Source organism: Eleutherodactylus coqui, chromosome 3 (genome assembly GCF_035609145.1).
Source record: "Eleutherodactylus coqui strain aEleCoq1 chromosome 3, aEleCoq1.hap1, whole genome shotgun sequence".
Lineage (NCBI taxonomy): Eukaryota > Metazoa > Chordata > Amphibia > Anura > Eleutherodactylidae > Eleutherodactylus > Eleutherodactylus coqui.
This window is the reverse complement of record NC_089839.1, coordinates 176307414-176322031: the sequence shown is the minus strand read 5'-3', so window position 1 is coordinate 176322031 and position 14618 is coordinate 176307414. Positions and strand designations below refer to the sequence as shown.

The window sequence follows — 14618 nt, the reverse complement described above, 5'->3', positions numbered from 1 at the left end:
AAAAAATACAACTTATCCCGCAAAAAATGAGCCCTAGTAATGGCTCTAGGAATGTCACAATGAAAAAAACTGACATATCAGATCGTCCTTGGGACATAAAATGGGCCCGTGACTAAGGGGTTAAGTTACCAGACAGCCATGGTGGGCGTCTCATGGGTTCTGCACCGATACGCTGGAAGAACTTACACTATAATACATGTGAATGGGGTTTTAGAGCCGCACTCAGATATTGTACAGAAATAAAACAACACAAATTTCAGGGTATTGGGGATTTTGTCTGCGGATTTTAATATTTGACTGCAATGAATAGCGCCGCACGCAGCAATATTATGCCACCAAACAATGGAAACATTGCAGAAACCTAAAGGGCCGCCATTATAAAACAATGGTGTCTTACAGTCACTATAAATGAATGCCATGATGGTAAAGACAGCCTAAGCAGTACATGTATCAGTGCTGTATACGCAGTATGCCACGATCTGTATGGCATCACTACCATGATGATGTCACAATCCAGACAGCGGTTAACATTCTAGCAGCCGCTTGGCTGGCCAGACATTGTGGACGGTGGGACGCAGTGGCATCTTGGTGACACTGTGCTCGCACTTTTCACATTTCCTACATAGGATTGATAACTTTTATCGAGAGAAAAACTCATCTGGTGAAAAAAACCTTTATTGAGAGAAAAGCTCATCAGGTAAGAACTTTTATTATTAAGTACCTGAAGCAAAAGCTGGAGTAATTGCCAATAGTCCAAAATATGGGGTGCTGGCAAATGCATTATTTAGGGGGTGGGAATGTACAAGTCAATGTTATAATTGTATCCCCTCCTATAAGGTAACACTATGGTGTCCGTGTAATGAGATAGTTGATGTTATTTAATTCCTCTGTCAGTGGTTGTAATATGATAGCAGATTGCCGTATATAATTCACCTCATATTATTAGGTAGCTCAGTGACTGGATGTGTACAGATGTAGCAAAGTTCAACTTGACACTTAGGCCGGGTTCACATGGTCATATTTGCATTATGTATAATGCGCGCAAAACCAGCGCACATGACACGCAGTGAATAGAACCCAGTGATTACAACGGGTTTGTCCCCATATGCGTATTTTGTACGGGCATGTTGGTAGCACAAACAAATATGTGACATGTCCTATTTTCTGCACAGTGCAAGAGCATAAATGCGCCAGACATATGCAGGAAACCTGCAAGTTTGCAGCACATATGCACAAAATCCATATTATGGAGCGACCTCGGCTTCCGATCGTGCGTCATATTGACCCAACACCCAGAGGACATAAATGTCCATCCTGGGGCGTGAAGGGGATAAGGAGCACTTTGGCTCCTAGGGCTGATACTGGGGGCTACTAGATGTGCCCAGGGGCCTGTGTTCAGTAAATGATCCACTTTCTTTACTTTCCAGAGCTTTCTTTACCTCCGCTCCCCCTTTGGGGGCGAGGGGACGGATTGTCCTCCTCCATTTTGGAAGAGAGAAAGTGCCTGACCTGCATACTGAGGTAAGACCACCATCATCATGTATACAATCTGCACTGTTTGCTGGGAAAAATTCACATTTTTTCTGTCTTGTAATTGATATCAGTTCCTGAGTGGGCAAGTAATGGTCTCATTTGCTGCAACATCAACATTTGGCCGGGACCAGATTTCAGCTCTGTTTTCGGCCATAATACATGGGTCAGGAAGGGTATATTTTAGTGAAAAAACTTATAAGGCCACGTGTGCTCCTCTGGGAATTTTGTAAATATGGGAGATGGAACAATACCTCTGCATCGCCCCCTATTGGAAGGCACCATTCCTGCAAGTCAATGTAGACTTTTTAGACAAGCCTTATAATAATGACTAGGAATTGTTAACTAAGCCAGAATACCATACACAGACAGCTGCTTCTGGGTTTTTGACCTACTGTACACTAATGAGGGGCAAAAACCATGAAACAGCTGTCTGGATGATGGTGAAATCACTGAAGAGTACAAGAGGGTCCAAGACGCCTTTTTTGAGCAATACAATATTAGGTGTTATAGCCACTAATTACTCCAGAAGGGTCATGATCCGGGGATTATTCCGATTGCCAGGCTGGGCTCAGCAAGTGATTTTTTCCCCTTTAATGGGGAAAATTGGCTTTTACCTCATTTTTTTTGCCCTTCTCTGGATCAACATTAGAAGTGTAATGTTTGGTCAATGTATAGGTGTTATTTGTGCACCAGCCTGTATGCTATAGTTAATTAGGCACTGAATAATATGGTTATATGGACATATGTATAGGCTTATAACTCAGGACAGGCATTATTGCCTCATTAAAACTCTATGTTTTTTGGGACTAACATGCAAAGAAATCTTTTCTTCTTTAGCAGAAACATGCCTGTCAAGGACGGCACAAGAGGTGGGCAGCCCAGTCTGCCACACTACCCCCATAGGCTGCGAGTGGGGGAATATTATATCGGAAAAACCATAAACCAAGGTTCCTTCGGGAAAGTAGTTGAAGGCCTGCACTATCCAACCGGCCACAAGGTACAGTTTTTATTTCTATCTATTATAAGAAGACTATTGTATCATCATTTATTACCTTACAATCAACGACACAGACCAATACCCACACGGGTATAGCAGAGCTGAATTGTTTTAATGCAGAAGAGCTGTTAATCATGCGCCAGTGTGCCAACATGTGCCATCATATTGCTAGATGGTATCTCTGAGGTTCATAGGACGGCATGTAAACCCTCAGTTATCTGAGTGATCAAGGTGAAGAACTGAATGGCTATAATGATGAATTCACCTCTGCTATATCCTAGTATAGTTAATATATAAAGTTTGGGTTCATTTCCGCTTGCTAACTGCACATCATGTATCCTGTCTGTAATATAGGTCGCAGTAAAAATCATTAATAAGGCCAAATCCCTGAAGACCCCGACTGCCATAAAGAACCTGCAGCGGGAGATCAAGATCCAGAAAATGATTCAGCACACAAACATCGTGCCTTTATATGAAGCTTATGAGACCGGCAGTTCATATTATCTGGTAATGGAGCTCTGCGAGGGCGGTGACCTCCTTGATAAGTTATCTGAAAAAAATAAAATTGAAGAACGGGAAGCCAAAAGTTACATCAGGCAAATTGTCACCGCCGTAGAGCATCTCCACAAAAAGGGGATTGTGCACAGGTAAAACATCTTTATGCACTGTATATTACATACATTCACATTCTATATACATTGTATTACTTATTGTGCTCTGATACTGAATTCTACGATTCTAGCTTTACATTTCTGGAGGCTTCAGAGCTGAAATCTCCTGTCCTTTTTTACTAAGGCAATGTTCTTTCAAAGCTTCCTCCAGTGATTGACATTTTTGAAAGTGGCGTTATTGCAATGATCTGGTCTATGAAGCATAACCGCCTCACTGCGTTATATAGGGACTCAGCTAAGCTGTTATGGAGGAGTCCGCCAGCAAGATTCTTGTCGGTTTCCAACATAAACCAGCAAAACTGTGACTGCGGCTCTGGGTTGTAAAATTCAGGACTAGAGCCGGATACATAATGCAATGCAGTTACTTCATGGCGAATTGAAAATGCCATACATATAATAAAGTAGGGGCTTCTCCACACGACCGTATTTGCACAGCAAAAAGCATAGAATAGAACCAATTGATATCAATAGGTTTGCGTTTTGCACGCCCGTTAAAAAGTAGGACCTGCTCTATTTTCCTGTATTCTGCACAACAAAGATCCAATAGCGGCCTACGTCAGGTGTGCAAATACGAAAGGGGAAGTGTGAAACACCGCGTAAAAGGAAAAGAACACATCTGGACCTCATTGGGCTAATTAGCCTTTTAATCCATGGAAAGGGTGTGTCGTGTGTGAAATGGCCCTGCATGCCCAAAAAGTTCAGCACTCTGCGCAGACACACCTCGTTCATGCGCTGCAGCGAGCAGTTTTTGCAAACACTCATGTGCAGCCGCCCTAAAGATCATTTCCATTACCTTGTACTTAGCTTGTAATTTATTATTACTGAACTGATTTACGATTTCCTTTGTTATTCATAGAGACATCAAATTGGAAAATATCTTGCTGGATGAGGATAATCAAATCAAACTTGTGGGTAAGTAACTTTCCTGCTGATGCCCCGCACAGCGCCTTCCATGAATGCTTCAGTGAAGACTCCTAGGCATAGAAAGAGCAGAATTGTAGATAAATTAGATACAATTCCTTCTAGATTTGTGTAGGATGTGAATCTATATAGAATTAGGAATCACTTCTTATGAATATTTATTTATAATTTACAGATTTTGGCCTAAGCAACACCATCAGCTATTATGGCTTATGCCCCCAGCCTCTTAGAACCCAGTGCGGGACAAGAGCTTATGCGGCCCCAGAACTACTTATGGGCAAACCGTACGATGCGAAAGTTGACGTCTGGTCAATGTAAGTAGACTTAGCTGGTTTTATAAGGACTCCTCAGGCCCCGCAGGCTTCTCCCTGCCCAGTTCGCCTAGACGGACATGTCTCTTTCTATGCACAAACAGGGAGAGACCTGGCAGAGTAGATGATCCGGGCAAGAAGAAGCCAGTACCGTCCTTCGGCAGCAGAAAACTGATGATGGATTCTATTAAAAGCTTCCATTTAGCCCAATTGTACAAGTACAACAATATGGATAATTTCTAACTTACCTCTTTGATTTGTATTCTCTATTTCAGTGGAGTCACCGTCTACGCAATGCTGACTGGCCAGTTCCCTTATAATTCAGAGCTAAACATCGGAAATAACTTTGTCAACCAACTGAAAGACAGGCAAATAGTATTCCCAACAGAACTGTCTAAAGGTAACATTCAGTGTATGACAGGGGGCTGTTACCATCAAACATGGGACATAAAGCATTGCCTTCAGAACTTGTCTCTGTAGTGTCTAGAATAGAGATGAGTGAGTATACTCGCTAAAGGCAATTGTTCGAGTGAGCATTGCTTTTAGCGAGTATCTCCCCAGCTCGAGACAGAAGGTTCGGGTGCCGGCGTGGGGGAGCGGTGAGTGGCGGCTGTCAGCAGGAGGAAGCAGGGGGGAGAGAGGGAGAGAGAAATCTCCCCTCCTTTCCACCCCGCTCTCCCCCGCAGCTCCGTGCCCGCTGCCGCCACCCGAACCTTCCGTCTCGAGCGGGGGAGATACTCGCTAAAGGCAATGCTCGCTCATCTATAGTCTAGAACAAGAATATATACTCAGATTTATTTTGTAAATGTAATTTTAAATCAGGAGCTGTAAACTTTATAAGGAAACTCCTGCAGCCAGACCCGCGAAAAAGACCTACTCTGAAGACACTCCTCAAAGACAAATGGCTGAATGACAAGCGTTCCATCTAAATAAAGGTAATCATTTGTTCCTGTTGTTTTTATATCTTTATCATATTTTGCAGCTATACAGATATCGTCATCGCTCAAATCTCTCCCTTTCTCTTTTCTCCACGGCAGCGTATTTCTGCCAAGTTTTCCCGACTGGCCGATATATGCGACCATCTGATGCACTGAATCCCAATGCATCAGTTCAGATGGATGATTCTCCTGTCTGTAAAAAAGGCCGGCCACAAAAAATTGAGCATATAGTGTGCATTCTGGCCGGCTATTTTTACACCGGTCAAAAACGACAGTTCTGGAACTATCTTCCAGCCGGAATAAGGCAGCCAGTCCCTCAGACTTCTATGGGAGCTGCCGAAAAAAGGGAGGTGGGAGGGACTTTATCAGAGGCTCTGCTAAACTCCCTCCCTCTTCTCTCCCCCTCTCCTCCCCTTGCCGGCTTCCAGCAAGGGGAGGGGGCAGGAAATTAGCACACTAGCGCCCGCCCCCTCCTGCCTTCTACCTTGCTGACAGCCAGAGAGGGGTGGAGAGGGAGCAGGAGTTTAATATACTTGTACAAACTTGAACTTGTAGTTTGCTGTTTTCAGTTGGATGAAGACTGATAAAACTTTAAAAATCTTTTAGCAAAACCAAATCTACTTATGTGCCACATGATTTATTGTGAAGAGCTCTGAATTCACATGGGCGAGAGCGTGTTCCACCCAACATTCTCGGACAGAAGTCGCATCGCACAACACACGGACTCCCCGTTGTCTGTGTGCCGAGCAGGAGACGCACATCTGCATGAGAATAGAACATGCTGTGATTTTTCCGTCTTACAGCATCGCTGCCAGAGAAAAGTCTCCAATGTAAATATACCCATCAGAAATAACGGGCTGTATTTTCGAGGATATTTTGTGCGTTTTACAATGCACAAAACTCGCACGATTTTCTCCCTCTGAGAGTACCTTCACACGGGTATCTCTTTTATAAGGGTGGCTTATTATAATGTTATCGTGATGATATAACAGATGGCTTTGTTACTTGCATCTACTCAGGTATTCTTATGTTTCATTGTTCTTCTAGGGTCCAGTCTACACCTGAAACTGGCCTGATGATCCCAAGAGGAAAACATAGTCATCTTGAAAAAGATGAAAACAGCGGAACATTTCGTTCTACTTCCTAACTTCCCTTTACCCTTTCTTTACCCTTTCCCCTTTCTTCCTACCCTTTCCCCCTTTTACCATTGATATATTAATAATTAAAAAAATTGAAAAATTAAAAAAGAGTTCCTCTACTTAAAACAAATCCTTAGTTTGTGTTTCTTCCAATTCTTCTGTTCTCTGTCTGATGAGTTTAGGGCGTCTTTACAAAGGACAACTGTCTTTCAAATAATATCTCAAAACAGAAAATGTAAGCAATCATTGCGCCGTATAAACAAGACCACCAGCAGGATGATGAGATAGAATTTGTTCACTGGTCACTTGGTTTCAGCTCACCTAAAAATAGTCCCTGATTGGTTGCTTATCATCTGGTATAAGCGGTTAATCATTCGTCTTCCAACAACGAGCCAATAATTTTGCAGAGAGACGCGCTTCAGCACCCGCAAAATGAACAAATCAAGAACATTTGTTCTGTGTAAAAGCGCAAAAACAATAGTTATTCTTATGCTAAAACCATACACAAGTGACTGTTTCCAGCTGCTATTAGAATGACAGTTGGCCCATGTAAAGGCACCCTTGGAGTACAATCATTAGCAAGTTGCAAAGCAGGGTAGGGTGATAGATATGGAGAAGATATAGGGTGGTGCAGCGCTGTGGAGAGTTTTATGGATGAGAGCAAGGAGTTTATATTGTAACCTACAGTGGATGGCAACCAGAACAATGACTGGTACAGGGTGGAGGCATCAATACAGTGCTGGCACAGGGTGAAGCACATTATATGGGTCTTGTTATTAAAAAAGAAAAAAAAACGTGTCTATTCCTCCGCAGGCCATCTTCTTACAGCATCTTCTACAGTCCCTGGGTCACCTCACTGCAAACCATCCAGATCCTCTTCATCTTGTTATGATGTGTCCTTTGCCAGCATTCTTCTTCCTGCTGGGCAATGTTCGCTACTTCAGTAGTGACGTAACGTTAACTGCCTAGCAGGGAATGCCGAGCTATTGCAGAGACTGTGCATGCTCTCTGTTTCTCTGCAAAAGTATAGAAACTTGCGCGACAAGACAGCGAAGAATCGGTTAGACTAGTAGAGAGAAGGCAGCACTCAAGCTTGATAAAGACCATTCAAGTTGGTCAAAACGTGGCTTAGTGGACCGAATAAAAATACATCTGCACATATGATTTTCTACCAAGAAGTTTCCTGAGTACTGCATGCTCTCTACTTGTCTTGATGATTACTGGTTAATTCTTTGGAGTCGGAGTCTGGACAACAAGCGTGCACCTTTCCAGCTTCCCCACTGACTGTGGATCGATGGGAAACTGCAAGAGCCAAGAAAAGATCAGTGAGGAGAAGATGTGGTAAGTAGGCTGCCTGGGGAGGAATAGGTAAGCATTGTTTTTTTTTCTAGTGACAGAACCCCTTTAACTAAATATTCACCGTGCTGAGAGAAAAAGAAAACACCCATTTACATGCAATATTATCGCTCAAAATTTGTTCAAACAACTGAAAATGAGTGATAATCGCTACATGTAAATACTGCCATCATGCACTTTTTGTCTAAACAATGATTATAAGGTGAGAGAGAAAAAGAATCTCTCAACAGACTGCATGCTGTGTTCTCCACAGGAGCCAGAGATTACATTGTATTCTACTGGCAGCCCTGATGAGAGCAGTACAGCTGTGTGCACAGCTGGGTGTGTGAGTAATCACATGCTGGGCTTTGCAAACAGCTCCTGGAGGCCCCTTTACCTGCAAATCAAGATTATAAAGTGTTAATGGACATTAGTGTCCATTAACACTCTATGCATAAAGATCGCTAAAAATTTCAAACGTTTGAAAAATTATCTTTCCGTGTAAATGGCCCTTAAGCGAGCCTCTGTGACTTCTGCAAGAGCTAATTGGCAAAAAGAGTTTCAATTAAAGGGGTTCTGTCATTAAAAAGAAAAAATTCAGTACTTACCTATTCGTTCCCTGTCAGTATACTTACCAGATCTTCACCTCCCTGATCTTCTCCTGTCTCCTGCAGTACAGGGGAGTCACCTCCCCTCCAGCTGGCTGATTCCTCTACTTCCTGTGTCAAAGCATACATTCACAGGCAGTCTCCTTCCTGACAGCCAATGTACACTACGTCACAGTTCACAGGCCAGCAGGGGAAATGCCGAGCTTCTGCAAAGACTACTCATGCATGTAATCTCGGCAATAGATTGGGCTTCCTTCCTAGTCAGTGAAGGCTATGTCATGGTCATGTGACCTTCACTGAAGAATGTGAGCAATGCCGGCTTCATAACAAACCGGCACGGCAGGAGGAGACGTGACCCTGGTGACTGCAGAAGATGAGCAAGGAGAAGATGCTGTAAGAAGACCGCCTGTGGAGGAATAGGTGAGTATAGGATTTATTTATTTTTTTATGAGAAAACCCCTTTAAGGAAATGAGATGGAAGCGTGGGTTAAACAGGTGCCTTGCCCATTAATTAAAAGCACACAAAGTCTTTTCAAGAAAGACTGGTTCATGCAAACAACTTTCAGAAGACCTCACAATGCATAATACAGAGACACATAAGGTTGGAAAAAGCTACAGAAATTGCAAAGTATCTTGGTGTACATCAATCCATGGTTAGAGAAATTATCTACAAATGAAGAAAATTCATATCAGCCAGCATAAAAAAATGTGACTTCAATGACAGCAATGGAGCATTTTGGATTTGTTGCAGATTTGATGTAAATTCGATGTCAAATCCGCTGCAAATATCTGCAGTGTGAATATAATGTTAGGGGTGGGTGTCCTGTTAAGATTTCTCCAAGAGCACAATGGGTAATCCTAAAAGTGGTGACAAAGAAGCCAAGAGTAACAGCAAAAGGCCTAGAGAAGATTCCAGAAAATGCTAAATAAACTCTGTCCATGTGTCCACTAATAGAAAACCAAGTGAACACAAATGGTATTCATGGAAGGACACCATGAGGGAAGCCACTGTTATCCAAAAAAACATTGTTACTCATCTAGCTTTCCTGAGACACCTGGATGCTCCACAATGGTTCTGGGAAAATGTTCTATGGAAAGAGAAGACAAAACTGGAACTTTGTAGCACAAATACACAATGCAATGTCTTGAGGAGAAAGAACCCTCACACCGACCCCAGAACCTCATCCTAGCTGAACCTCATAAGGCTTAAACAGCCATTAAATTCAAGAGTGTGTGTGAATGGGCCTTGTGTGCACAAAAATTACAGTAATATGTGCAGAAGCGCAAGCAACACACTGATTATGATCCTACTCAAACCTCGTTCATGTACAATTACGCAGCACAAACGTTCGTGTGATGCCGCCATTACTGAGAGAATCTGGGCTGGGAAGTCATATAGGGGTCTGTTCTGGGGTTTGCATTTCTTCAGGGGGTTTGGTCCCTAAATACCATTTACCATGTACCGTTCCTCCGTTGTGCATGGGAAGGATGATTTGTGTTTAACTAAGCTATAATTAACTAAGCTATTAATATGAGCAAAATGACAACCATTTTAGAGCTGTCAATGTCAGTATTTGGAATGATATAGAATTTTATAACAGACTTCATGTATCAAAAGAGCTTAGATAAAGAGAAGTGACTATGCAGGCTGTGATGACCAAAGTTCTGATTTTGTATCTGGTACTATGGAAATAAGTTGCGAGATCTGATTGTGTAGTGGCAAAGAATTAATAGGACCCCTATAAAATGTCTGCTGTATATTGTCTGTATTGTCTTGTACATTGTCTTGGAATGGGAAATGAATCAGCAGAATGTGTATTACAGTTTGCAGGAATGAAAAGGTTAGTGTCTGCAAATGAGCTGTCTCTGTCTGCAAATGTATCATTTTATGTTGTGAGTTTGGAAGTCAGGTGACCATGCTTCATATATGTGATTGCAAAGATGATGTGCAAGTCAGTCAGTGTTTTGGCCAGGAGCGGAGTCATACACATAACTGAGACTGTGGGCCCGATATTCATCCTGTGATTTCCTCCCTGTTGCACCATAAACTGCATCTGCACCAGTGACTTGTTTTGACCTATCTACCTGCTGAACTGTTCTGTTTGGATTTACAGGTAAAGTAACACTGCCATCCTTTCTTGGCTTTGTTTCAAACGACCCCCTGTGTGTGTGGACTATTATTCCATCATCCGGATTCACCGCAGAGGAAGGAACGGTGGCGTCACCTGTGGCAACAAACTGTAGGTTAAAACCGCGGTTTCCCGTGACCTCCCCCTAGTAGTAACTTGGACAGGTCCCATGCTACCCTTACAGGGAAGGAAATGGTAGAACTAACGTGATAAGTGACAACTGTGTCCCCCTCACTTCTAGGTAGCTCACTGCACTTGCTTTGGACACCCTGAACGCTTTTTACAAGACCTCTTGTATCTCAATTGGTTTAGTTGTCTTTGTACAAGAGCGCCCTATAGAAACATATAGCTGCTGCACACTACTTATGCTCTTACCCAAACTACATCCGTGTTTCTAAAGACCCATTAGCATTGGACAACTGTCAGCTACATGTTCTGCAGGAGCGGGTGACGTCACCGCTAGTTGTTCGCACTCCTGCAGAACGTTTAGACAGGTAGATCATCATTGAGAATCGCTCACTTGTTGGTAACTCCTTGCTCAGTGCTTCCCATTCTATGTGACACATTGAGCGGGGAGCGTTTAGACGCAGCGATAAGTGAACGAAACAGCGAGGATTTTTATGCTGGTTGAAAGTGAGAAACAAACGAATAGTAAATGATGGTTTGCATTTAGATACAATTTGATTAAATGAAATTTGCATGATAATTGTCCCATGTAAATGGGGCATAAGTGACTGTGTAAGGGGGTACGGTTTAATTTAATTGTTGTATTGTTGATATTTTTGGGGGGTCAATGCAAGCGGGTTACCCTCCAGGTGGGAGATGGTAGTGCCACCGTGACGAGGCCCTAACCTAAACCCCGCTGTCTCCTAGGCCAAGACGCGCTCCTCGGACGCTGCAAAAACTCTGATCGCTATGGTAATGCATTGCAGTACTTCTGACTGGAGCTCCTTCACATAAGAGGACAGCGGGAAATAGATTTTATCACTAGGTAATTAAGGAATTGCTGTGCATGCAATTTCTTTCTGTAAAAGCATGTGCCCTATTCTTTTGCCTAATTTAGCAGAATTGTCGCTGTAACCCCTTAATAACCGCCCTTACATCTTTTGATGGCAGCTGCATCAGAAGCTTGGCTGGGCTCTTGTGCCAGGGGGAGCGGGTGCTTGGATAACAGCCTGGTACTTGTAACACCGAGTATCGAAGAAACCTCCGATTTCAGGTGTTTAACCCCCTCACACGTCATGGTCAGTGTGATTGCGGCATTTAAAAGGTTCCCTCTGTCACTCATCAGACCACCCTGATGTGATCGTGAGGTCCTGATGGGTTGGTTGAATACAGCCTCTGGGTCTGCCAGCTACGGTGGCCTATGAAGTTTAGTCTCTTGGCTGAGCTTCATACTGTGTTTCCCCGATAGTAAAAATATAAGCCCTCCCCCAAAAATAAGCCCTAGCAAAACTACATTGAAAAACTGTGTTTGGATCCTTCGTGCTGGGCTGTGGTTCTACTGCAGGCTTCCGTGTACTCCTGAACGCCTACAAAGTATTCTCTTTCTGGTAGCGGGGATGGAATACCCCGCCTTCAGCAAGCGATTGCTCTGATTGGTTCATCGAGCGCCATGTCAGCCAATCAGAAGCGGCGCTCAATGAACCAATCACAGCCATTCAATTATGTCATTCAATGGTTAATCGAGTGCCAGCTCTGATTAACATACACTCATTGTAAAAAAACACACACCTAGAAGGAGTTGTCAGAATCGAATGTAACTTTCTCTGTGTGATTGTAATATCGATATAAGTAAGTGATTACAATATCAGAGCAAAGGGATAACTTATTATGGAATCCGAACATTTGAAGGGAGTCTCTAGTACCCCGTTGTACCACCTCTAGCTTGGATGCAAGATGTGATATGGGTGGGCATGTAGGCTCTAGTACCCTGTTGGGCCATCTCTAGCTTGGATGCAAGATGTGATATGGGCAGGCATGTAGGCTGCAGTACCATGTTGTAGTGTCTCTAGTTTGGATGCAAGATGTGATACGGGTGGGCATGGAGGCTCTAGTAACCTGTGGGGCTGCCTCTAGCTTGGATGCAAGATGTGATACAGGAGGGCATGGAGGCTCTAGTACCCTGTTGAGCCGCCTTTAGCTTGGATACAAGATGTGATATAGGCGGCCATGGTGGCTCTCGTACCCTATTGTACTGCTTCTAGCTTGGATGTAAGATGTGATACAGGAGGGCATGGAGGCATACAGGTTCTGTATGGTATCCTGTGGTAAATCACTCCACTTTTGCTGTATGACTGATAGAGAGTAGGAGAGGAGAGAGAGAGTGTTGCCTGGAGCAGAATCTCACAGATAACTGAGACTGTGGATTGATTGGATTACCTCAAGAGTCCTCCTTGTCACATCACCTTCTGAAAATGTAAAGTATTCTTCTTCTGGATTGTCACTGTTGTTGTTGGAACTTTGTTGGACTTAAGTAAACAGGCATTACAGACTGTCCCCATTTTCCTCAGAAAGTTATCCATGTGCATGGACTACTTTATTTCCGTCTCAAGGTTCACCACACAGGGAGGAACGGTGGCATCATGAGTAAGAAGAACTGTAAGGTAACCCTAGTTACCCTTTCCCTTTAACCTCAGTTAGAAGTCTTTTAGAAATGAATGTACGGTACGTGTTTTTGCAATGTATACAGAGAATGTGAAATTAATTTTTTTTTCCAGTCTCCAAGACTGCCCTAGGGGGATTTTCACACAGGATGGAAATGCTGCAGAATTTCCAGATGGAAAATCTGCAGCATTTACACTACAAGCCATGTAGATGAGATTTAAGAAACCTAAAAATGCTAATGTAAACCCAGCATTAGTGAGTTATGTATACACGGTGAACACAATACATTAGGTTTCCCATTGAGTGCATCCAGTCAATGGGGTTATATGTCTTTTAGGCTCATTCACACTTTTTATCAGTGAAGGTTTTCATCTCGGCTCTGAATTCACTCACCGATCAGCCTGATGTTAAAGCCGTTCTGAAGCGGCTCTGTGATCTGTATGCTTTACATGGAATAGTCACAAGTGCTGGTGACTTCTTACAACATGGGTACCTATCAGGGAAACAGCTGGACGTGGTCACTACAGCTTACCTGAGCCTCCTGGCTGAGCTCTGGTGGGTAACCATGAGGTTTGGTGCAGGTTGGCACCTGAAGTGCAGTGACTAGAGTTGCATCCTATTGATATTAATAGACTGAAATTTAGGAGAAACTTAAATTTACTCAACTCTAAAACATTTTCTTTTTCTATTTGTAGGAAAGATGCAGTTCTACTGGTTGATGCTTTTGATTTCACAGATGAACAGTTGTTATCGGCTCTTGGGATGTATGATGGGAATGTGTATCATAGCCTGCTGGAATGGGCTCAAAAAAACCCTGAGAACAAGAAGGTGAAATCTGAGCGAGATGACTAGTCACATTCCAGACCTAGTTTCTTTTAAAGAGGTTGTACCAGAATCACAAGTTCCACAGGATAGAGGATAACTTGCTTATTGGTCAGCGTCTCACTGCTGAAAAGTAACCAATCAGCTTGCTTCTATGATTTAGTAGAGATCATCTAAAAATGAAAGATGAAGAAAGCATATTAGAAAAAAGTTAAATGAACCCATCAAGTTGTGTACAGTAATGTCCAACTCTTCCTGTCACTGTCACTTAAAGAAGGATGGGGAACATTGTTCTCAAGGGTGATAAGCCCAATGAGAATACATGCATGCTTAACTCGTGTGGGGAAGTCAGGGTTAATAGGTGTTGACTAAAGATGAGCGAGTATACTCGCTAAAGGCAATTGCTCGAGCGAGCATTGCCTTTAGCGAGTATCTCACCGCTCGAGACGGAAGGTTCAGGTGCCGGCGCGAAGGAGCGGTCAGCAGGAGGGAGCGGGGGGGGGGGGGGGAGAGGGAGAGAGAGATCTCCTCTCCGTTCCGCCCCGCTCTCCCCCACAGTTCCCTGCCCGCTGACGGCACCCGAACCTTCCGTCTCGAGCGGGCAGGT

The 14618-nt window shown here is 43.3% G+C and overlaps 1 protein-coding gene across 1 annotated transcript in view; it reads left to right on the top strand.

The window, feature by feature from the left end:
• LOC136620202 (hormonally up-regulated neu tumor-associated kinase-like) overlaps window positions 1-14041 on the top strand; it is a 36277-nt gene extending 22236 nt beyond the window's left edge. Inside the window, exons 3-10 of the mRNA XM_066594908.1 lie at window positions 627-697; window positions 2885-3177; window positions 4058-4113; window positions 4298-4436; window positions 4538-4651; window positions 4709-4833; window positions 13549-13744; window positions 13885-14041. Of these exons, the coding sequence (XP_066451005.1) occupies window positions 627-697; window positions 2885-3177; window positions 4058-4113; window positions 4298-4436; window positions 4538-4651; window positions 4709-4833; window positions 13549-13744; window positions 13885-14041 (1151 nt within the window). The remainder of the gene's footprint in view (window positions 1-626; window positions 698-2884; window positions 3178-4057; window positions 4114-4297; window positions 4437-4537; window positions 4652-4708; window positions 4834-13548; window positions 13745-13884) is intronic.
• The last annotated feature ends 577 nt before the right edge of the window (window positions 14042-14618 follow it).